The sequence below is a fragment of the Leopardus geoffroyi genome, chromosome E1, assembly GCF_018350155.1.
Source record: "Leopardus geoffroyi isolate Oge1 chromosome E1, O.geoffroyi_Oge1_pat1.0, whole genome shotgun sequence".
NCBI classification, from domain to species: Eukaryota; Metazoa; Chordata; class Mammalia; order Carnivora; family Felidae; genus Leopardus; species Leopardus geoffroyi.
In genome coordinates, this window is record NC_059330.1 from 46,250,027 (window position 1) to 46,275,253 (window position 25,227).

The 25,227-nt window shown below is 39.7% G+C and overlaps 2 protein-coding genes across 2 annotated transcripts in view; one reads left to right on the forward strand and one right to left on the reverse strand.

The window, feature by feature from the left end:
* CCDC47 (coiled-coil domain containing 47) lies at positions 1-19,525 on the reverse strand. Its single transcript, XM_045489421.1, has 13 exons — positions 19,054-19,525; positions 13,284-13,552; positions 12,490-12,597; positions 11,806-11,980; positions 10,053-10,174; positions 9,758-9,823; positions 7,331-7,432; positions 7,020-7,130; positions 6,263-6,348; positions 4,892-4,950; positions 4,460-4,569; positions 3,902-4,069; positions 1-1,699 (listed from the first exon to the last, which is right to left on the reverse strand). The coding sequence occupies exons 2-13, from the start codon at positions 13,545-13,547 to the stop codon at positions 1,619-1,621; spliced, it is 1,452 nt and encodes a 483-aa protein (XP_045345377.1). The 5' UTR covers positions 13,548-13,552; positions 19,054-19,525; the 3' UTR covers positions 1-1,618.
* A 116-nt stretch (positions 19,526-19,641) lies between these two features.
* The window catches only part of DDX42 (DEAD-box helicase 42), a 41,320-nt gene continuing 35,734 nt past the window's right edge, over positions 19,642-25,227 (forward strand). The window contains exon 1 of the mRNA XM_045489413.1: positions 19,642-19,988. The gene's annotated coding sequence lies outside the window, so the exon portion shown is untranslated. The remainder of the gene's footprint in view (positions 19,989-25,227) is intronic.

Genomic DNA, 25,227 nt, shown 5'->3' on the forward strand with positions numbered 1-25,227 from the left:
TTTTTGTCAATTAGTTTAATATATGTCCATAGGTAGTTCATATGAATGCTTAAATTACAAAATTAGCTGCCATGGTCCAAATGTGTGGGACTTTAAGAAAGCTTTTATTAATCAAAAGATAGCTAAGCATATCAACTTTGATTTCTAAAACCTATTTTAAACTTTGTAAAACAAGGCTAATTCTAGAATTCTATAGCATTAAAGTAATTAAATGTTATTTTTGTTATTTTAATAACTTAATTTCATGAACTGTTAAAAAAAATATTACATTTGCATCTCCCAGTTTACACATTTCTGCATTAACTTAGAGAAAAACCCATGTGGAAAGTTTCCATGCAGTTACAAAGGCAGCAGCACATACTGTTTTCACAGCAACTTGTTATTGCCTAAGAACACACCTGTACATAAAGCATCAACAAAAAAATATCCACCCACCCCTCTCCCACCAAAAAACCCAACCTTTTCCCATCCCCAGCAAAAATTACCTGGTACAAGCAGTGACTTAAAAAATGCTTTCTTAGTAGGAAGCATTTATAAAATGCAGAAATCTGAACAAGCTAAATGCTCGTGCAGATAGATGGGCCTCTCCTCAAAGAGTTCCTTCCTCAAGAGGCAGAAAGAACTCTCAATAGTTTAGGAAAGCTCATTTTTAAAAGTATATTTATGCATATTCATGGCTATTTCTTTGAAAGAACATACCCAGCCTCAACTGTGGAAGAAATAAAAGCAGAAGGAGAAGCAAAGGGACACAGCCATACACAGAGAATAGAGCTTCTCTATGAACATCCAATAGTTTGCAACAACCAAGAAGGAAAAACATGTGTGACTTCACATAGACCACTGATCTGATCTAGGTGAAGCAGTTAATTTTTCATGCATTTGTTACTCAAGGAAAACATACACCCACTTAAATACAGCATTCACATTGTCATTAGCTCATGGTATCAGGTAAGGAAGAAACTGTGCTCCTGTACTACCTATCCTTAGAATTTTCCATGTACATGTAAGTATCCTAAACCCTATAGATATAACACTGTCATCAGCACCTCCCACCTACAAAACATACATTGAACTACATTGTTTTGAGTCCCTGAAATTGCACTACCACATATAGTGTTCTAAATTTTACTTTTTTATAAGGTTAATGTACACAAGAAGAAAACACCAAGCAATGTTTATTGTGCAATTCCAATAGTTATTTGTGGAATCTTGGTTTAGAGTCAGTCTTCATAGCCTTTGCAACTACCCAGTTTAAACAAAAAGCAACAATCTAATTATATATCTATAAACTTCATGATATTTCTTCAAACATCAAAGCACTAAAAGCACTGGTGATTTGTGTTATAATTTTAAAAATATTTTAACACTACACAAATCTTATATATTCCTTTCATAAAATAATCAAAATAATTTGGTTATTTGGACGAGAATTACAGAAACAGAGTCCTTCCCTTGCGTCTATAACCTCTGTAAAACTCCAAAAACAGAACAGATGATGAAATAAGGATTTCTTAGTCACTTGGGAGTGTTTGGACTTTGAGAAAGGGACTGGTATTTTTTGTTCTCTGTGAATTCAGAGCTTCCAGGTGGCACCAGGACTCAGATCTCTGGGATGACTTTACATGGCTTTCACTTTGATTTGTTTCATTTTCATTTGCTTCTTCTCTAATTTCTTTTGTTCACGCCTCAAGGCAGCTTCCTAGAAAAAAAAAAGGGAATCTAAAGTTCTAAGCACACACAAAAAAATCAAAACTAGAATACTGACTATATTATTATTCAAAAACCTAGGCTTGTACCATAAATAACATTTGAAAAAATAGTTATAAAAATTCCTTATATCTATGGTGGTTAAAGAAAATTAGCTTGAAATGAAGTAAAGGTAACTCAAATCTCAAATTAGAAAGAAATTAAACACTACGTTTAAGCAGCCTTAAGCAGCGTTTAAGCAGTAAATCAGAATACTGACTTTTCCTATACTCGGGAAACACCAACTTAACTTTTATCATCACATTTACGTGTATCTGCCAAGGATTTGTACTGAAGTTCAGAAAACCTTAAGATCTTGTTTGTTCAGGCTAACAAGAGATGTTAATTGTGCATCTCTTATTAGCATAGATGTTAAACCTAAGCACAATATTTCGATGTGTAATGTTCAATTGGGAATTTTTATCCCATTTTTATTTAGGAATTACGAGGTTAGATAGAAAGAGAAAAAGAAGCTCCAAACACCTTATTTTGGTGGTAAAAGTCACTGGTTATTATTACCTGTACGGAGGGAAACCTTAGAGGCCAAGCCAAAGTATGACTTCACTGTTGGTTACTAGGGGTCACAACTGATTAAAGATTATTTCATATGTAATCTCAAACTTAATATTTTTAGAGGTTTGGGGTAGAAATGTGCTGAGAAATATACTCCCCTATTGGTATAGGATTGAGAAGATATGGAATAGGGAAAACAGAAGCACGTAGTATGGACAGTTATTGACAGCATAACAAATTACATTTCAAAGGGTGGTTTGTAAAATTGGTGGTTTGGGAACTTTTGACTTGTTAGGTTTCAACATTAGATAAGGAAAAACTATTTACCAGTGCAGCAGTGGGAAGCTTGAATGTTTATCCAAACATAGCTGTGCTATTGTGTAAGTACCCCAAAGAACCGAACCATCATTGTTAACACTGCTTTTATTTTTAATGTTCATTTATTTATTTTGAGAGAGTGAGTGAGAGAATTCCAAGCAGGCTCTGTGCTGTCAATGCAGAGCCTGATGTGGGGCTCAATCTCATGACTGCAAAAGCAACGACTTGAGCTGGTATCAGGAGTCGGACACTTAACCAACTGAGCCACCCAGGTGTCCCATTAACACTGCTTTTATAGGAAAACAAAATCAAATGAAAAATGGTGGAAAGGATAAAATGGGAGGAGGCCTATGGTATCCTGGAGACTGTACACAACAGCATTAATGACACCATTGCAACTGCAGTGCCACTCAGCAGCCTCACTGCTTCTTGGCAGCAGGTCTCCTTCATTTCTAAGGATTTTCTTCAGTTCTCGAGATTATTCTCATTAGAATTCACATCTCCCAGAACTTTATTCCTCTCTTTTTTTTTGACCAGCATTCACAAGGTTTAAAATTTAGAGCTGGACTATGGCATCTTATTTCAAAAAAATGTGAGACTGTGCTGATGTTTAAAACATACCACAACCTATAAAGCTCTTGAGTTTGAGATTTTGGTTACATACAAAATAGAAAACAAAAATACAAACAAAAATATTAGAATTGTCTAATTCTATAATCAAATTAAAAATCTCAGGGGCACCTGGGTGGCGCAGTCGGTTAAGCGTCCGACTTCAGCCAGGTCACGATCTCGCGGTCCGTGAGTTCCAGCCCCGCGTCAGGCTCTGGGCTGATGGCTCAGAGCCTGGAGCCTGTTTCCAATTCTGTGTCTCCCTCTCTCTCTGCCCCTCCCCCGTTCATGCTCTGTCTCTCTCTGTCCCAAAAATAAATAAACGTTGAAAAAAAAAAAAAAATCTCATAAAACAAGATGTATTTGGACACGTGCTGGCTTCTATTAAAATTCCTAATTTCTTTCTAATTAAGTTAGGTGTTTGGCTTGAAAAATCATAGTGGAACTTTCAAAATGGGATTGTGCTGGGGAAAGGATCATTTATATCATCCTCCAGGATCACAGACTCAATCTAAGATGGTTTGAAAAGGAAGGATAATTTATTCTCCTTTATAGTGCTATCAAGTAACTAATAATAACCCAAGTACTGAGAAAATGCTAAACCTTTAAGTCTGTGTACATTCCTACACAGAATTACCTTAACAGTCAATATGGCACAATAGGTATCCTAATAAATCCTAGTTTTACCACTAAGCAGGGAGAAGAAAAGTCTTACCTCCAGCCTGCGCTGTTTCTCAGGATCTTCCTCATTCATGATTCGCTCCTTCTCTGCTCTTTTCTTTTCCTCACGCCGAGACTGTGCAGCTTCCTGTCTTTGCACATGTGTTAGCTTCAGGAAGTTTTCTTCTACTCGAGCTCTGTTTTTATCTGCTTTTTGTTTGCCCTTTTCCCCAAGAAACAAAGTGTTTCATAAGAAATCCATTTCAATCCATTTCAAGTCCCCTTTAGTATTCTTTTACTTTTCTTTTTCTTAAGTTGGTTTATTTTGAGAGAGAGAGGCAGAGAAGGAGCTGTCAGCGCAGAGACCAACGTGGGGCTCAATCCCACAAACCACAAGATCATGACCTGAGCTGAGATCAAGAGTCAGACACTGAACCCACTGAGCCACCCAGACGACCATTAGTATTTTTTTAAAAACTATTCCCATTTAGCACTTTCAAGTCAACTAGCAAACTAGCAAAGATATAATCACTGAAATCATTGCTCACTGACTCCCCTGGGGGGAAAATAACAATAAAAGGTGCCAACTTATAATAAAGGCTGTGGGTCTTACCTCTCTGTTGAGTCGGAACTTTTTGGCTTTATCAATAGAATAAATCACCATGTTCATCAAGGGTAGCAAAGCCTCCATATCCTTTGGGTAAGTGTTACCTGAGCCAGGCACTGGAAAACAAAGCCATTTGCCTATTGAGTTAATGGCAGCATTAATACTTCTGGGTCACCCAACTCTGGTGTTTGTTTTGTTTTGTTTTGTTTTGTTTTAAATAGGCTCCTTTCTCCTTAGTGTCTTAGGCAGCTAAAATGCAGCAGGAAAAAACAAATTAAAATAAATAAAAGGATCTCTTATTGAAGAAACCCAAAAACCAAAAAGCAGGCATGGAGGTAATTTTAAGGTAAGTTTTTGTGGCTTTTAGGAGGGAACAATACTCTCCTTAAGATCGTCTCACAGAAAATGAAGAACTCAGGCTAAGCACAGAACACTTACCATTAAATGTAAACAATAGTGTCCTTTTAGTGTCAGGTAGCTTTAAAGGCTGACCTTCCCTGTCATAAAAGAAAGGCTATTTTAGAACATAAGAAAGATACTTTCCATTCACATAAGTCACTCAATTCACTTAGATGATCAGATACCTGCAAATAATCAGCACAGTATTTGGCTTGGCATCCCAAAATTGAATAGAATCTCAAAGCCTGAAGGAGCTTTACAGATCCCCTGGCACTCGTCTATCTAATGGATGCATTCCCAAGTCATCTTCATTGTACACCTGGGAATTCCAGTGATGCTCCCCAGGCGGGATATATTCCTCTTACCTGGGGAGCCAGAAATGAGCTTGTATTTAAGTATGAGGCCCGCATTTTAAAGAATATGTTTACTTATTTTGATGGATTTTTATGTTTTACTTCCAATTTCTATCTTCCTATAATGAAACATCTTATTTTTGAGTCAGGGCTCAGAATAAATTTATAAATGATCTACTATAGCATACAGAATTTAGTTCCTACTCACCAAAGATTCCTTTGTAATCTTTGACTATCAACCCTCCTCTCTTCCCCCTACACATAAAAGGCTCCATGAATGTCACAATGTGATACTTTGCCCACAGTGTTGTTACTAAGTTGAGCAAAGAAAGGATGATGCAATACAATCCAGAGGCATAAGGACCTGAATAATTTTGACACGCAACTAAAATCTGGATTGGCTTTTAACCCAACTCCATAGTTTATGAGAGAGAAGCCCCTAACCAAAAATTTAGGTCAGAACCAATTCTACACCAAGGGTAAACTTAAATGAGTATGCGCTCCTGAGACAGGATGTGATTTCAAACAAACTCGGGTCCTGAATGTGAACATTCAAACAGTATTACTCTAAAGCCAGAAACTCTTATCACATTGACAGCATCTGATAATATACCACGAAAGAATACAATCACTGAACTATTCAAAGAAGGAAGCCAGAAAGGGCCATGAACTATAAAATGCAGAGACTTGCAATCAAACATAAGTCAAACATCACAGATTCATATTAAAAATTAAAAAAGGAAAGAAAAATATCCACTACAAAGGACAAAGATTAGCAATTACATTTTCTTAGTATTTGCCATTCTGTAAGATTATCATACACCTCACTGAGCGGCTGGTGCATACATTCGGTGACACACAGCAAACTGGGAGGCTTGTCTCCCATAGGTTTTCAGTTACCTTCATGACACATGCAGTCCAAGCAAAGGAAAACTTAGGATGCCTGTCATCAACTTCCCTCATTCGACAAGAAAAACTGCAGAAGCACCTTGTGGGTGTTTCAACACAGAAAGCTAGCGGGGGACAGTTAATTTCAGTATTTTTATCTCATACGTACTCTTGCATAATTTTTGGACCAGAGAACTGGTCTGAAAAATGAACGGATTCAATCTTGTCAGCATAGTGAGTAAGAAAGTGAACCATCTGAAATAAAGAAAAAAAAATTTTTTTTTATGTAGGGTTTGATGCATTTCCCTTTTTTCATAAAGATATTCACTTTTTAATCATCCTTACTTTTTCAAAATGGCATTAAGGTTAAAGCTTTTAAAAAATGAAATTTAAGATAAGGGATGTCTATGATGAAAATAGCATCTTTCTTTGGTCATACCAATGATTAAATTTCTTATTGAACAGCTGAAAATACGTCTCAAAATAATGTTCCAAACAAGAATGAAAGCATGAAGATAAAATCTAAAATAGTTTCAGGGGAGTCTTCATAAGCACATCAACTTGAACTTACATGAGAACTGTCTTTAAGCTACTCCGTGTTTTTAAGATACTGAGATGTGCTACTACCATTCCACAATCAATAGAAAAAAAAAAAAAATGGACTAAATGCCATGGTGATAAGGATTAATGTTGTAGTCCTTTTACAAAAAATTTGAAAGCCACTAGCAATCCTAGGAATAACTTGCTCTTGGTTTAGAGAGATTTACTTGACTAATCAAGCTATCTTTTTTGACAAACTAATCTATTGCTTAAAGAAGGTATTTTAATGTTTTTGAGGGAAAGGAACAGAGCACTGTCATAAAATGAAGGACTTGTGCCCTGTAAATGCTGAGGTCTGCAAATGTTATGTCTTCTATTGCATTTACCTTTGTATCCATCATTCCCTCCGTGACTTCTCCCATCTCTGACAGGATGGCCAAGGAGTCTGGCAGTCCATACTTTGCTCCAGACTTAGGTTTGTCGCTACAGAACTCACTCTAGAGGAAGAAGTAATTGAAGATAAGACATGACATTTTATTATAAACAAACTTTCTTTCTCAAGAGAGTATGTTCTGAGCTCTTTCAAAGTGGTGCTTAACGATTCAAGTGATATGATTAAATACCCTATGCCCTCAAGTTGAATGTCTATGTAATAAAGAGGGACAGTTTTACATGTATTTGAGTGGGAACAACATACCAGATCCTGCATCTCCTTCTGGAGTCGCACCAAGGCTTTCCGAGTGCCAACAGCAAATACATAGGTATCCATGTCTTCATCGTTCATGGTTACTTTTATTTGCTTTAAAAACAATTACAAAACTCACCTGTTAGTTTCCTATGATAGCCCCCAAGATTCCCACCCCTTGGTGTGTACATCCTCCCCTTGAATGGGAGGAACCTGTGAAAATGATGGATATCATTCCCATGATTATGTTGTGTCGTGTGGCAGAAGGTTGCTGATTAGATGACCGAGTTAGTCAAAAGGGACTTTATCCTGGAATGATCTAACCAAGTGAGCCCTCAACTCAAAAGGGACAGGGCCCTAGTTGAAGAAAAAAGTTGAAGTGGGAAAGGGCTTATGGGGGGAACCATGTGCCAAAGACTGCAGAATGGCCTTTAGGAGCTGAATGGTTTCCAGTTAGCAACAGTAGGAAACTGGGAACTTAACAACCATGGGGACATGACTTCTGCCAACCACCTAAATGACCTTGAGAAGAGGACCCCATGCTCTAGAACTTCAAGTTGCCGAACATTTAGATTTGCTGGGAGGGCAGTACAATCCAAAGAGAGCCTGGAAGCTCTGCACACCACCTCCACCCCCACACCTTACCTGATGCCTCTCTTCCATGTGGCTATTCCTGAATAGATTTCATTTTTAAATAATCTCCATGTCCAACCATGGGTCTTGAACTCACAACCCCAAGATCAAGAGTCCCATGCTCTACCAACCGAGCCAAGGAACTCTTGATTTATAGCCAGGTAATCAGAAGGATGATGGCCTGGGACGTGCAACTGGCATCTGAAGTGCGAGCAGTCTTATGGGACTGAGATTTTTTAACTTGTGGAATCTGGCACTAACTCTAAGTATACAGTATCAGAAGTGAATAGAACTGAATTGCTGGACATAAACAGCTGGTATCTGGACAATCAGAGAATTGCTTGCTCATGTTGGAAAATACCACAGAGATAGGTAAATAGTTTTTAATAAACTGCATTGGACCAGGGAGATAAAGTAAAAAAACCTAAAGAGTCTGGTATGATAAAACATGACACTATTTGTCATGTTAATCATATTTTAAAATGTCTGGGCCAAAAATGATCAGTATTTCGAAGGGAAGTGTTAGTACAGAAATATAGCAAAGACCTGGCAAGATGGCAGCTATAAAAGGAAAGATTTTCTGCTTTTCCATTGTTGAGCAGAAATTACACAAAACAACACCTTAAAAAAAACAAACAAACCCAGGAAAAGGACTAAAAAATATAGAAAATCATGTTTGTTGAGGCTGTTTATCTTTGCAGAAAAAAAGGGATAAAATGATTGCTGGCTGAGGGAAAAGAGATTAAATCTACCTCAGGGAAGAACTGAAAAGGATTAAAACAACACTCTAAAGAAGAATTTCCACAAAAAGATAGCTGAAGATGCAGCAAAATTTCCTCCTGTCTACCTAATCAGATGGTAACTAGTAGGAGAAAGAATGACAGAACTCTTAACTGATGAGTCTCTAAAAATTAGTAGATTGAACAATCAGTGGCCATATTAGAAAAATAAAATGAATAAAAGATAGGTTTGCAACTAAAAATGAGACCTTTAAAATGAGTTTCAAGCCAATGACCTCCCCCCGGCCCCCCAGCAAGTTCTGTGCCCAATGTGGGACTTGAACTCACAACCCCAATATCAAGAGTCATACACTCCAGACTGAGCCAGCCAAGTACCCCAATCCAATGACATCTCAAAGTATCTAATTATATTACTTATACAGCAATTGTTAACCAAATACTGCTTTGTATTTTGACACATATGCAGCCATTTCTTGTTCTACTAGTATATATGAGAGACTGTATTTTTTTATAGTTTGGATTCTTGTAGCATTGGGAGGCAGCACTTACTTATTGAATGAATGGAGGGGGGGAATGTGGCATTTTTGACAAAGGACACAATCTGCAGATCAACATGTTGATTTAAATAAAGGGAAGAAGGTATACCAAACAATAAGGTCCCCAGATCACAATTTAAGCTCATTCAGCCAAAGACGTATTATCTGAAGCAAAAAATATTTGAAAAGAAACCCATGTTGCTGTCAAGATAAAAGCATACACAAGGCACAGAGTAGGACATGACGGCAAACTGTCTGTGACAACTATACCCCCCCCCCCATCATCCAGGCTGACTCAGCAAACCTACCTAGTGATACAGTATTATCTCCTTCCCTACAAAAAGCACATGTTCCCACTCCTCACAGTTGGCACCCTAAGTAGAAGGTAATCTGTTGAAATAGAAAAAGGTCCATTTTTGGCAAGGGACACAAGTTGCCTGAAATTCAAACAGAATCCAGGCAAGGAATGGAATAGACTCCAAGAAGTTAAGAATTCAATGTATACATAGAAAACTATTAAAAATACATACCACTTGATCACTCACTGGTCTCATCATCCGGGCCAGGACATTCAGTAAGTCTTGTCTCTTGAGGAACTGAGAAAACAAGGGAATAGTTGCAACTTTTATTACTATAAAGAAAAGACCTTGAAAGGGGAATCACATGTTTTATCAAATATACTCTACATTTACCAGTTAGTAGAAAGAGAATTTTTAGACCTAGTTTAGTCAAAAAAGAAAGGATAAGACACTAAATTTGGACTTGGAATCATACTGGAGAAAAATTAAAGGAAGATATACATTGTACCAGAAATTCTGTACTTACCCTCAGCTGGATAAGCATCCCTTCACAGCACACTCGACCAGAACACCACAGGTTGTAGATATGTTCGTTCTCCTGGTTCAGCTTTCCTGTGCTTGTGGCTTCTTTGTTAGTTCCATCATCCCCTAGGGGTAAACCCACTTAATGTGATTCACTGAGAATGTTGGGGCCTAATCACCACATCTTCCTCCATTCTGACCCCCAAATGATCATACCTTTAGTGAAGCAATACTTTGCTATCTTATAGAACTCTTCTTTGGACATATGTTACAACAGATGGGCATCATTCCTTTTAATATTCTTTATTGTCTCCACCAAAAAAAAACTAGACTCCAGGGTGCCTGGCTGGCTCAGTTGGTAGAGCATGCAACTCTTCATCTCGGGGTTGTGAGTTCGAGCCCCATGTTGGGTGTAGAGATTACTTAAAAATATAATCTTAAAGGGGCACCTGGGTGGCTCAGTCAGTTAAGCCTCTGACTCTTGGTTTCAGCTCAGGTCATGATCTCACAGGCTATGCACGGACAGCATGGAACCTGCTTAGGATTCTCTCTCCTCCTCTTTCTGCCCCTCCCCTGCTTGCTCTCTCTCTTTCAAAATAAGTAAACTTAAAAAAAAATTTTTTTTTTAATTATGGACTCAAGATGACTTATTAATAATGATCTGATTGGAATACAAATGCCTCAGAATTAGATACAAAATGGAGCAAAGTCAGTTTAAATGTCTGTCAAAAGTTAAAACTAACAAAAAAGAAACTCCTATGCAGTAAATAAAAAATACCATTAATACAAACTATTCACCACTCCCTCTTGTGTATCCTATGGATTAACTTTAACCAAATTTGCTTTTCCAACAGCAACATGGTAACATTGCCATTGAGTTGTATTTTAGATCTAGAAAGACGTCAAATTCCAATCATTTCCTCCCTTCATTTAATCCATTAAGTGTACAAAAGAAATTGCTCGACCTCACAAGGTAAAGCAGACTGACACACCAAATGAAAACACATGAGGGGAAGTGGAAGGCATTAAAGGCTGTTTATTTTTTTCCTAATTTCCAAGTCAAAAAGTACTCTGAAATACTATGGTACAGTGGAGAGAGCACAGACTTTGAAAGCAGGTAGACTATGTTCTAGTATCATGTTGCAATGTACTAGCTTAGACAAATTGTAACATTCTTGGACTTTAGTTCCTCTAGAAAACAGAAACTGTTTCCAAATAGGTGTTGTTACAAGGATTAAATAAGAAACAATGTATGCAAAGGACCTAATATAACAAAAAGGCAATCTGCTAAGGAGCTGAGCAGATAGATACTTACTTGCTTACTGAAAGGAAACAAAGTATGAAAGGTCAAACTGAGGTGAAGGTGGGTTGAGTTCACTTTACTCTCTAGGCCACACAAGTCCAGGGGTTCCTCTAAGGTACTTTAGTACGTACCTTCTCAGTGGATCCAAAACTAGAGTTCCCAGAACTTGAGGGAATTCTAAGGGATTTCTAATTTCTAAAAGATGAACTGAAAGCATTTATCAAGCTACCTAAAATGTCAAAATTCCTTACTGACTAATGAAAAACTAGAAAATTACTTCATAAATGCAATTAATTCAGTACATGCAACCTAATAAAAATGGGATCCTTGAGGAAAAAAAAGCATCCTCTTCAGCAGTCCATGAAAGCAGTTAGAGGCTTATACTGAGGGCAACAAATAGTTCTTACCAGGTGGCGTTCGAGCATGCAGCTGGATTTGTATTGGCCCAACTTACCTACTAAGGTAAAGTTGCTCTCCAGAAGCTCTCTATGAGTGTTAAACCAGGCTTGGGCAAGGCGGCTGTTTTTATTCTTCCCGATGATATAATTCATGATGTAGGCGAGCAGACCAGTTACCATCAAAATTTCTAGATAATAACTCTCCCAACTGTTCTGGAGGTGTGCAGGAACCTAAAGATGAACAATCATTCCATTTAATGTTGGCTGAGGCTGAAGGAGATGGAGTCCATCCAACTCATGGGATAAAGGAGAATAAAAAAACCCATAAAGAGAAGTGGATAATTTAGATAACGGTCATTGATCATGGTTATACTTTGAAAAATATGCCCATTTTGTTTTCTAGGTCAGCCTCAAAAAGATTCTTTAAGGAAATGTGAGAACAGTCACACAGAATGAAAAGCTGGAAAGCCCTCTGTATTAAACTTGATTCTGAGTCCCACCCCAAATAAATCCAGTTTCTAGTCTTATCATTCCTCGATAAACAAAACTAGGAGGGCCAGAATAAGAACATAGGGGTTGCTTCTGTAGGTGTGGTTTTATCAGAAGAATTGATAACAAACTCTTTCACAGCTCCCACCATTACATCAACACCAGCTACATGTCACTAGTTATATTTCTGGGATTAATGACAACCAGATATTTTGTTGGTTAGTTTGGAATTCAGAATCCTGTATACCTACATCAACAATTGTTATTGGGTCTTTATTTTTGCTAGAAGAAGTGTCTGGTTTGTCTTCATAACCTTCAAATTCTTCATCATCATATGGCTCACTCTCCGTATCTCCCTCCTACAAAAACGAGGCACAATCTGTTTCCCCCTACAAATGTGGCCAGCAATTGCATCTCATTTTTGTAGGCAGTATTTGTAGAGGAAAACAGAACATGTAAGCAGCAGCACAGAACACAGATATTCCATGTTTGTAACAAATGATAACTCTCCGTGCATTTCAACTCTGATACAATTCCCACCCACACATGGTATTCACTACCCCTTCCAGCCAGGCTCTCCAAAGGAGAAAAATACAATCCATTCTTCCATCAATGTAAAAGGTGGGAACCTACCAAAAACATTTAGAAGAGTTCCACCTACCAAACAAAAATAAAGATACCAGAGGGTAAGATATCACTCCCTACATGGGGGTGTTACTTTTATTATTTTTTTTTTTTTAACGTTTATTTATTTTTGAGAGAGAGGGAGTGTCTCAGTCTCTACAGAGTGAGAGCGGGAAAGGGGCAGAGAGAGAGGGAGACACAAAATCTGAAGCAGACTCCATTCTCTGAGATGTCAGCACAGAGCCCGACACGGGGCTTGAACTCACAGACCACGAGATCATGACCTGAGCTGAAGTCAGACGCTTAACTGACTGAGCTACCCAGGCACCCCTGGGTGTTACTTTTAATGTCTAGGGAAAGTGTCAGTTACAAATTTTCCCATGCTTCCACTTTCCTAAGAAATCAAGAAAAAGAACTTCACCTGGGTATCTGCATCTTCAAAATCTCCTTCTTGGTTTTCATCCTGCCCTTCCAACTCCACGGTGGTCTCATCTTCATCATCTTCAGTAGTTATCACCCGTTGAGGAGATTCAGTAATAGAATCTTCTGTGACATCTTCAAATTCAGCAAAATCATTATCATCATATTCCACTATGTCTTCCTCATCCTCAAAATCATCAAATTTGGCTTCAGAGACACTCCCAAACACCAAAAGGACAACACAGAAAGCAAGGAAGGCTTTCATTGCACCTTAAAAATGAGTTAAAAAAAAAAACAAAAAACAAAAACCCTTAATGGACAGCCATTCTGCACATACCAAATTTTGTAATAAAAAATACATCTATGATTCTCTCCTGCTTTAAAAAAATTTAATACTATTCATTTCAAATAGTGTTATATAAAGAGCAATGGTGAGGGTCAAGAGGTCTGGGTACTAGTCTGGACTGTGTCACTACTTATCTGTTAAATCCTGGACAAGTCGTTTAATTTCTTTAGGTTGGTTTCCATTAACACTGGGCATTAAGTTTTGTTTTGTTTTGTTTTGTTTTTGAGAGCCTATAAAAGCTTTATATAGGAACTGGGAAGTGGTATAATGAAATAAGAATGAGATCCAACTATTGATCCATTAGCAGTAATACATGGATAGAAAAGCTACTCATCCTTAGATCAACTTTGTGTGTATCCGGATATCTGAACATCAATAATCAAAGCACATGTTTAATATACAAAAGTTCTAGGCCCTGTCCTAAAGGCTTTACAAAAAGCAACTAATGTAATCCTCATAACAACCCTTTGAGGAAAGTAACATATTAACATCCCCATTTCACAGACAAGTAAAAGGAGGCAGAGTAACACAACTAGTTATGCTAAGTAACACAACTACCAAGTGGCATAGAGCTATGATTTGATCCCAGTTATGTCTCCAGAATCCCTACCATATGAACCATTTCTCAAGTGGCTTCTCAAATGTAGGCCAGTGACTATGATTTTTATATCACTTACTTAAAGTAGTAATTAAATAGAATTAAATTCATCAGTATTTCACAGCTTTCTAAAAAGAACACTAGATGTTCCACCACCCAAATAAGTTTCTGAACCAACAAATAAAATGAAATCAGATCTGTGACAAAAATGTGCCAAATGATATGAAAACATAGAGGACAATGAAATCATCTTATCAAACAGGTAAGGCTTTACCAAAAAAAGGAGAACATTTGATCTAGAGTTTGAAAAGTAGTTAGATTTAAACCATCAAATCTATTTAGGCTGTACTTCCAGTCCTCATCTCTCATCTAAACACCAGCCCTATAGCACCGATTTTCTAACAGACACATCCATTTTCATGTCCTACAGACTTTTTTTCTGTACAAGGTCAAATAATAAACATTTTAGGCTCTGTGAACAACATATTGGTCTCAATTGCATATTCTTTTTTTAAAACAACCCTTTAAAAATGCAAAAAAGAAAAAAACCCAAAAAACAAAACAAAAAAAAAAAAACCCATTCTTACTTCATAGGCTATACAGAAACAGTCTGTCTCTCAGGCTGCAGTCTGCTGATTACTGCCTGACGATCATCTCAAAATCAACAGGTACCTGAATTTCTCCATTAATATCAATCCCATTTTTCCAGTCTTAACTTGTTGAAAAGAGTGACATATCTGATCCTTGTGTTTCCTTCTTTGGTTCCCAAAGTCACCATGATAATCCAAGTTACCATAACCTGCTGAACAATCAAGGTATTATCCTAAATGGTCTCCCCATCTCAACTCGCTCCCTACTTCTCTTACCAAAAAAACTGTATCATCTTCCTAAAATACAACTTTTGTTACCTAAGAACTCAATAACCACCAAAGGCTAACAAATTCCTACAGAATATTATAAACTCCTCTGGCTTTTACTGCTTTTCAGAAGATGATCCTACCATATCTAATCAAATTACCCTCATTGAACATATCACCACATCAGATTAACTATGGCAAAAGAAGTAAAACATGATTCCTGAATAATCATAAATTTGCATGATACTTTAGCTTCAAGGATATGTGTTACAATATTATTTATGATAGTAAAAAATTTGCAACTCTTAGGTTAAACTATGGACACATACAAAAAATAAATTTACTTTTTGTCCATTAAAAATCATTACAAATAGGGCACCTGGGTGGCTCAGTTGGTTAGGTGTCCGGCTCTCCATTTCCACTCAGGTCATGAGCCCCACATTGGGCTCTGTACTGATGGTGCAGAGCCTGCTTGGGATTCCTCTCTCTCCCTCTCTCCCTACCCCTCCCCTGCTCACACACTCTCTTTCAAAAAAAAATAAACAAAAAATTGTTACAAATGAAGCGAGAAACCATATTGTTTTAGAAACACACAAAACCAAAAAGGTTTAGAAGGACATAAATATAAGTAATTATTTTGTATGGTAAGATAATGAGCATTTTGCCTTTACTTTTTCTTTTTTTCCTATGATGTGTTTTTGTAATAAAAAATTCTCTTAAAAACTAAAAGCATGGTTCCTGCATGAAAGAAGGTGCTGCAGACTATGGAATAGCTATATCACAGACTCCTGAAATAATGTATTTTAAAGTCTGGTATGATAGAGCATTGGGTTTGTAGACCCAAGTCAGAGAAATTAGGCTAGAAAGGACAGCAGGAGCCAGATCATGATGGTCCTTATTTAAATACCACACTAAGAAGTCTGGATAATTAGAATCACCTAAAGGATTTAGGTAGGAGTGGCACTATCAGATTTGCAAGTTAACCCTGACAGCTCATATACAGGAAGAATTGGAAAAGTAGAAGTGTTGAAATAGTCAGATAAGATTGAACTGGCAGTGGTATTGGGAATGAAGAGGAAAACAGATTTGACAGATACTAAGAATTATACATGTCAGCATACAGTGACGGGATATAGGGAATGTGGGAAAGGAAGATCTGGGTGATCCCAAATTTTGGCTTGATTCATAGCCAGACAAAGTCATCCTTGAGATAAAGAACAAAGCGGGAGGGGGAAGACAATAAATTAAATTTACTACCTGTTGAAAAGTCTGGAGTATTTTCAGGCAGTATGTTAGATGATTAACATTTATCTCTTGATTTTCACAAAGTCCCTACAAAAAGTATAACTTATTTTAGAGAGGGAGAAAAGGAAGTATTTGAAATACTTATATTGTATAAGTATTGTATATAATACTTATATAAGTATTTCAAATACTTATATTTGAAATATAAGTCTGGAGTTCAGCATACAAATCTAAGATGCAAACAGAGACGGTGCAGGAATGGATGAGATCACCAGGGAGTATTAAGAGTTAGGTTTTAAAAAAAAGCACCAGGACACCTGGGTGGCTCAGTAGTTAAGCATCCAATATCAGCTCAGGTCATGATCTCATGGTTCATGGGTTCAAGCCCCGCTGACAGCTCAGAGCCTGGCGCCTGTTTCAGATTCTGTCTCCCTGTCTCTCTGCCCCTCCCCCACTTATAAACGTTAAAAAAAAATTTTTTTAAAGCACCAAAAACTCTTGAAACATATCATTACAGCTAAGAACTGGAATGGGAAAGTAAGGAATGGTTAGAGAAAAAGAAGAGACTCTGGTCAAAGAGGTAACAGAAGTCAAAAGGAGAAGTATATTTCTAAGAAGGAAACAGAGCTCAGTTTCAATTGCTGCAGAAAGTTCAAGTAAGATATGGACCAGAAATTTCCAAATGCTAACAATGAAATCATTATTGGCAACTGCAGGGAAGTGGTTAGGATGAAAATCAGAATGCAGGGAGTTTAGTACTAACAGGGTGAGTGGTGGCAAAAGGGAGTATGCACAACTCTTTTTTTTTTTAATGTTTATTTTTGAAAGGAGAGTGTGAGCAGGGGAGGGGCAGAGAGAGAGAGGGAGACACAGAATCTGAAGCAGGCTCCAGGCTCTGAGCTGCAGCACAGAGCCTGACACGGGGCTTGAACCCATGCACTGCGAGATTATGACCTGAGCCAAAGTTAGACACTTTATCGACTGAGCCACCCAGGTGTCCCGATGCACTACTCTTTCAAGGTGCTCTGGGACAGTGAATATTCTATATCTCATATTTACAACACTGTAAATTCTTTTTTTTTTTAAGTAGGCTCCATGCCCAACATGGGGCTTGAACTCATGACCCTGAGATTAAGAGTCTCATGCTCTTGTGACTGAGCCACCAAGGTGCCCCAACAACACTGTAAATTATTAAAGGAATCAGTTCAATCAAAGGTTATTGCCTAATACCTTGCAATGCAAGGCTGCTCAAGAAATATACTCAGAACTGAACAAAGTTCATAAAATTTGAAAGGCACAAATGATTTGAGAAATTCCATAAAGGACAGGCTAATCCTTTCCAATATCTGATCTTTAAGGTTAGCACCAGGGGACATTTTATGGAAAAACATAGTTGCCTTCTCAACACCAACCTCAAAAGAGGTTTGTGATGTGTCTCTAAACATTGTTAGCTTCCTTGAATTATCTTTATTATAGTCAAAATTGGAAGAAATATGAAAAAGAGTATGTACTTTGGTGGAGTTACATTTAGTTTAAAACATCAGCCCTACCATTTACAAGTCCTATGATCTTAAACTAATTACTTAAAATTCCCTTTTCCTCATACAAAAAAGGGATATCCATTCACTACATGCCTCATAGGGCTGTAGTTGCTATTACAGGAGATACGTGCCTGGCACATGTAAAGTATTCATTAAATACTAGTTCTCATTATTTCCTTCCCCTGTGCCTTAGGAACACCCTTTAAGATTTAAAAACCTTAACTTTTAGTGCTTCCCTTTTCAGATCCCAGTTTTATACTTTTTCAAACAGAAGCAAATAAAGATTAACATTAGCACAGTCAACTTGCTTAACTGCCAAAAAGTCTGATCATTTCCAATTGAACTTCCACTTAGAATGTTCACACCATAGAAACATTTGAAGAAAACTCAGCACTGTAACAAGCCGCCTTCAAGGTTATTTAGGTTAAAATTATCCAAGTCACTTATACCTTGGCCTTCCCTCTGAGAAGTTTCTCAGCTGCACCTGTCATTTCATTTCTCAAAAGCACAACTCCCTGCCAGGCCACCCAGTCCTGAGAGTCCTGGGGCAGGGAACACAAGCACTAACAAGTTTGGTTTGATTATCTCCTGCTAGCTCACCCGGTAGTCTCTCCAAAACTGGATCTGGACTTAAAAACCAAAGAGGAAGAAGTGGAGAAATCACTCCTTGTTGTCGTTTCAGATTAGGCCTTTCTGACAACTGCCAGACTATGAGACTTCTGGAAAACATGCAGACATTCCCGTGTCTCTTTACACCCGTTGGATAAAAATACTTTTATGTTAGAAATGGCCACAGAAATTGTTGCTTCTGTTAAACCACCAGGGTTTTTCCATGGAGAGTCAATTCATCCCAACGGCCATACTCCATTCTTCCTGCTGCACACTTTAAGCTTCCTGTAACTTTGCCCTTCTAGTTGGCATCTGCCCACAGCTCTGCGGGTAAGTTCTCAAAAACCGTTAAAATCACTCCAACCTCGAAGACCAAAAGAAAATGGGCTTTGGTGTGGGCAAAGCTTGTCTTTTGTTTTTAAGGTCAGCAGAGGTGAGAAGGAGCGATCCATGTCACCCTGAGCCTGACAGGGGGGTTGGGTGGGAATCAGGACCGGAGTAGGCCACGCAACTTAAAAGTCACCGCTCGGTCCGGCCCGGCCCCACCGACTAACGCGTCATGGCCCGTTTCCTACCTGTACCAGCGGCTAGAACCTAGCCAAGCGCTCCTGCAGCCGTCGTTTCTCCGCCCGGCCGCCACCTGCGCGATCACCGAGATTTTACCACTCCCGATCCCTCTAGGACACAGCCGTACCAGGTAGCTCAGTCACGCTGAGCCACTCTTCACGTACCCTCCGCTATCCGTTACGTAGAATGCGTGCGGACTGTCCGCGCCTGCGCGCAGTTGGGGAGCGGGGGCGGGACGCAGCCTCGGGAACCGCGCGAGACCTCCTCCTCCCCCGCCCAGCTGAGACAAGGTGGGGCTGCTGGGAAAATTACATAATCCCGGCCCCCTGGCCGGAACCGCCCACGCTGTTCCCAACCCTCTCCACTAGGGTTCAAATTGTCATCACTCTGAGCTGGTGCTCCGGAAGCTAAAGGTGGCCATGCTCTATAGGACCACGTGGCTAGTGGCATGCAGAGAAATGTTGCCTAGGTCGTATTTAAAAAGAACCAGAGTTTAGGGAGTCCACAATTTTATGTATAAGTAGTTTCTGCCCAAGGCCTTTTCTTGAGATTTCTAGGCGGCTATCACTGCTACGCTTTCTTCACCCGTAGGCCCACTTCTCGGGCTACAAGCACTGCCCCTCTCAAAGCATCAGTGTCCGGAGAGTGAAATTCTGCGAGGTGTTCTGGAGCTTTAAGGTCCGGAGCCCGCGGCGCCTTCCGGGAACCGTAGCCCGAGGCTCCGCCTTCCGGCCCGCTCTCTCTGCACTGCGCATGTCAGCTTTGCATTCCCCTCCCCCCGGTCAGCAACGGGCCGAGAAGCGGCGGCGGCGGAGGCGGCGGCGGTGGTGAAGGGGGCGGAGAGGAAGGAGCGCGGCGGACGCGGCCTGGACCGCGCGTCCTCTGGCCTTGGGATTCTCCGCGTCGGCGGTAGTATCAGCTGCCGCTGCAGCCAAAGCAGCAGGTCTGTGCGAGGAGGTTCTGGACTCAGGGTCGCTACCCCTCGGGGCCATTGGAGGCAACTGCGGGGCCTAGCGAGGGCCAGGGAACCGCGGCCTCGCTTAACAAAGAGTCTGCGGAGCTTTGGGGCACCGGAGACCCAGGGGGCCGGGAGGGGTGGGAGTGCGAGGCCGAGGCCTCTAGGGGTCCTCCCCAACCTCGTTGCCCTCCCACGGCTCCCGCTTCTCCCGTAACTCTCATTCTGGCCCAGTTGGCGGCTTTCCGGAGGCGGCGCCCGCCCGTCCTGCTAAGAAAGGGATTTGCAGGGTGCCGGTCTCTGGGCAGGGATAGCCACAAGGAGGGTTCTGACCCAAGTCGGCAGCACTTGGCAGATGCAAGCCTCCAAATCGGGGAGACCCGATAGGCAAAAGTTGCCAAATCGGAAGACAGAAACAGTGATCTTTGTGCAGCCTTGAGTACATCACTATCGTCGCACAAACTTTTTTGCGGCCTACTTAAGAGCCTATCTGATGCGAGTAAATAATTTATGTGGAGTTGCAAGCATACACACCAATACTATAAGGAGGAACTATCCTACCAGTCGAGTATTTGGGGGAATCCTAGCTTTCCTTATTACCTTAGTGGTGATTCCCCCTTTGCTCCTCAGTTGTTTAGGTGGTCATTTAATTTTCTCTAGTCGTATATTGGGTTTTTTTGGAAATGATATCTTTATGTCCATTCTCCATATGCACGCCCTGGAGCTCCTAAAGGGCAGATATTATGTCTTAATTCACTTGAACTTTCCAGAACCAAGCTCAGTTCTGGCACATAGGAGGTGAACAATACGTGTTTCATACAAAAATTAAATTTTAGACTTTCAGCGGTGGGAGGGGAAAAGTATGTTGTATGTTCCTTTACCTAGAAGGGGAATTATATGGCCTAATCTGCAGTTCATTCAAGGAATATTTTTATTGACATTTGCTGCGTGCCTGTTTTCTAGCACTGTTCTACGTCTGTGACCCTTGCCGTCCTGCGTCTTACTTTATAGTGGGGGGAAGAGAGATAATAAATAAATAAGTAAATTATACTGTATGTTAGAAGATGATTATGGATTTAGGCTTAAAAAGGGGGGGCTAGAAAGAAGGTTGGGGAGGCATTGCATTTTGAAATAGGGCAGTCAGGGAGATCAGTACAAACAAGCTGATATTTAAGTAGATGAGGGAGTGAGCCCAGTAGTATCTGGGGAAAGGAGGGTTCCAGGCAGAGGGAACAGCAAGTGTAAAGACCTTGAAGAGGACAATGCTGGCCTGTTAGAGGAACAGTTAGAAGACCATTGTGCTTTGGACCACTGTGAGCAAAGGAGTAGTAGGAGAGAAGGTCAGGGAGGATCTGGAGGAGGAGCGCCAGAACAGCCAGGAACTTTTAGGCTGTTATGAGGATTTCACTTTATCTCTGCCTGAGTTGGGAATCATCTGAGGCTTTTGAGCAGAGGAGTGGTATGATCTGACTTACATTGTTACAATTTATTGTAATTCACAGAGAAATGAATTTCTTTATATTCTAATTTTACCAAATTCATATGATCATCTTAGTTTCTTTAAGCTAACAGAGAGGGGAAAAAAGGCTTCCAGAATAAATGTAACCAGAATTTACTCGTATTTGGCTTTAGAAGAATATGAAGAAATTCTTGGGTTTTGTATAGATTCTAATTTAAGAATGTATAGTGCCCAGTGTATAGTGTGTGAGATGTTCTCAGGGCAGATTATTAGAGTGGATGCAAATCGTCACTAGAGGTTTCTCCAATTCCAGAAACAAATGATAAGTAACATGGTTTTATAATCAATTGTTTTGTAGTCCACTGTTGTTAAAAGTCATTTAGGGGCGCCTGGGTGGCGCAGTCGCTTAAGCGTCCGACTTCAGCCAGGTCACGATCTCGCAGTCCGGGGGTTCGAGCCCCGCGTCAGGCTCTGGGCTGATGGCTCAGAGCCTGGAGCCTGTTTCCGATTCTGTGTCTCCCTCTCTCTCTGCCCCTCCCCCGTTCATGCTCTGTCTCTTTCTGTCCCAAAAATAAATAAACGTTGAAAAAAAAAAATTAAAAAAAAAAAGTCATTTAGATCAGATCTTATTTTTCATCATTGCCCAAAACATGTACCCTAGCCAAATTATCTTCCTTATGTTCCACGCTTATTCTGCCTTTGCTTATTCTTCCTAACCTTGGCTATATCTAGCTTTCCTCCTTAAAATGTTTTCTTTCTTCACACTTCTCTAATCAGCTTGCATCTTTCTGTGCCTGGGGTTCTAGCTGTCTTACGAAGCCATCCCCACTTGTCAGCTCTTCATGATCTCTGACATCTTCAGTGTCTTGTGGCACTTGTATGGGATCCCTGAGTTGAAAGAGATTAGAGAACTCTGGCTTGATATTCTCCATTTACCAGTGGAGAAATTGACTTCTGGAGAAATAATAATAATGATAAACATGATGGCTAATACATATTGTGCACCTACTATGTGCCCAGCTTTCTTGTAAGTGTATTTTTCTGTATGAACTCAATTTTTCATACCAACCCTGTCAAGTAGGTGATATTCTCACTATCTTAGTAGGCCCAGAGAAGCCAAATGACTTTTTTGAGGTTCACATCAAGTTAGTGGCAAAGCTAGAGTTTGTGAACATATTCTGGTTGCATAGTCTGTGCTAGTTTACGATGCTGTTACAATTTTCTACTAAGTCATAGCATTTTATTACCTAGAACCATACCAAGTGAGACTTTATGGTGTCTTTAGTTTTTCTCCTTGGGACTCCTGCATATTGAATAAACATGAATAATGAGTACATGTTGTGGAAAAGAAAAGAGATAAAAAATGAGTAAGTCAGCTTCTTCACCTATAAAACTTGTAACTTGGAGTTGGTGAGAGAAAGAGCACTAATAGTTATGATTAAATATTGGGTGTTTTAAGACTAGAAGAGGAGTTTAAGGAATGAGCTACCACTTCTCTGGGGGAGTTGTATTCATGTCATAGGTTCTAGGAGTTGTTATGTGAGATGGACTTTGAAGGAGAAGACTTAGGTAGGTATAAGTGAGAGATTTGGTGGGGAAGGAATCCAGGTTAAGGGAAAGGCATTTACCAAAGTGCTTGGTTTTCTGGGAACACTGATGCATGCATGAAAACCCTGGGAGATATGAATGGTGAAGTATATAGTTTGTTGCCACAATGGAGAGTCTCGTTCCAGCTTGATTGACTAACTGTGGAGAGCTACTGAACTGAAGGGAATGACAGAATGAGAAATGCGGCAGGAAGGTTCGGGGTCAGGATCTGAAAAAACCTGGAAGAGGGTTTTTCCTAAGCATTGGCCCACCGAAAGTCATATGACTTTCCCTAGTTCCACACTATTAACAGACCAAAGGAGGTGAAAATTCATTTTCTCTTTTGCTATGTATCTCTCATTTTTTTTATACTTTAGCACATAGACATTTTTCATAGCTTACGGAATATTTGCTGGTTGTAGATACAGTCTCTAGATGTACATCACCAAGACTTTTCCAATGAAACAGACATTCTTAGAACAGTAGAGTTGAGGGGGTGGAGGGTCACTTGTTAATTGTCAGCTATCAGTCATCTCAGAGAGGCCTTACCTGATTTCTTTCTCTTGTAATAGCTTACCTCTTCTTGCTTGCTTTTTTCTTGGTTTGGTTTGATAGCACTTTTACTACCTGAAATTATGATTTGGTTTTTCTTTCTCCTGGACTAGACTGAACTCCCTGAGGGCTGGGACTGTGTCTGATTGTGTTACTATATCCAAAGCACCTAGAAAAGGGTCTGGCAAAATAGGTACTCAGTACATTGTGAATTATTGATCACTCTGGTAGTGGTGTAGAGGCTGGGTAACAGGGACTTGTTAAGAAATTCTTGCTATAGTGGAGATGGAGACGGTAAGGAGAGGTATCCCTCATAGCATCGACACATAACAAAGTAGTTAGTGGTCAGTATAAAATAAAGTTATTACTAAGACCAGACTTAGGTTCTCTTTAAAGCAGGTGCTCACTAAACTTTGTTTATGCTTCTATTACAGAGCTAATTATTTTTAAATTAGAAATTTTATGTTTAGATGTTTATTTAGAGAGAGAAAGAACACTGGGCGGGGGGGGGGGGGGCATGAGTGTGTGAGAGCAGGGGAGGGGCAGAAAGAGGGAGAGAGAGAATCCCAAGCAGCCTCCAACCTGTCAGCACAGATGGAGGCAGGGCTCCATCTCATCAACTGAGAGATCTGGGACCTGAGCGGAAATCAAGAGTCGGACACTTAACCTACTGAGCCACCCAGGTGCCCCTCAAATTAGAAATTTTATTTAAAAAATTTTTTTTTTAATGTTTATTTATTTTTGAGACAGAGAGAGACAGAGCATGAACGGGGGAGGGTCAGAGAGAGAGGGAGACACAGAATCTGAAACAGGCTCCAGGCTCTGAGTGGTCAGCACAGAGCCCGACGTGGGGCTCGAACTCACGGACTGCGAGATCATGACCTGAGCCAAAGTCGGCCGCTTAACCGACTGAGCCACCCAGGCGCCCCATCAAATTAGAAATTTTAAAAAGCGGGGTGTTTTTTTTTTTTTTTTTTTTTAAAGAAAAGGATGTAATCAAAGTTTCACAAATATGTTTGCATTTCAGAGTAGAGACTGAGGTCTAGACAGCATTATTCCTTATAAACTAATAAAATAGCAACCTAAAAACACTTGTGCAAATGGAATTCTAATCCTTTAATTTTCATGATTTTTTTGTTTTTATAATACACATAGAAAAATCTTAACCCATTTTGAGCGTATAGTTCAGTGGCGTTGATTACATCCACATTGTTGTGCTGCCATCACCACCATAGTGTTCACAGAACTCTTTTTATCTTGTAAAACTGAGACTGTATACCCATTAAACAATAACTCCCCATTCCTCTGCACTCCTGGGCTTTAGCAACCAATTCTACTTTATTATTTTTTTTAATTTATTATTTTATTTTTTTCAACGTTTATTTATTTTTGGAACAGAGAGAGACAGAGCATGAACGGGGGAGGGGCAGAGAGAGAGGGAGACACAGAATCGGAAACAGGCTCCAGGCTCTGAGCCATCAGCCCAGAGCCCGACGCGGGGCTCGAACTCACGGACCGCGAGATCGTGTCCTGGCTGAAGTCGGACGCTTAACCGACTGCGCCACCCAGGCGCCCCTTAATTTATTATTTTAATTATATATTTAATTATCTTTTAATTTTTTAAATTTA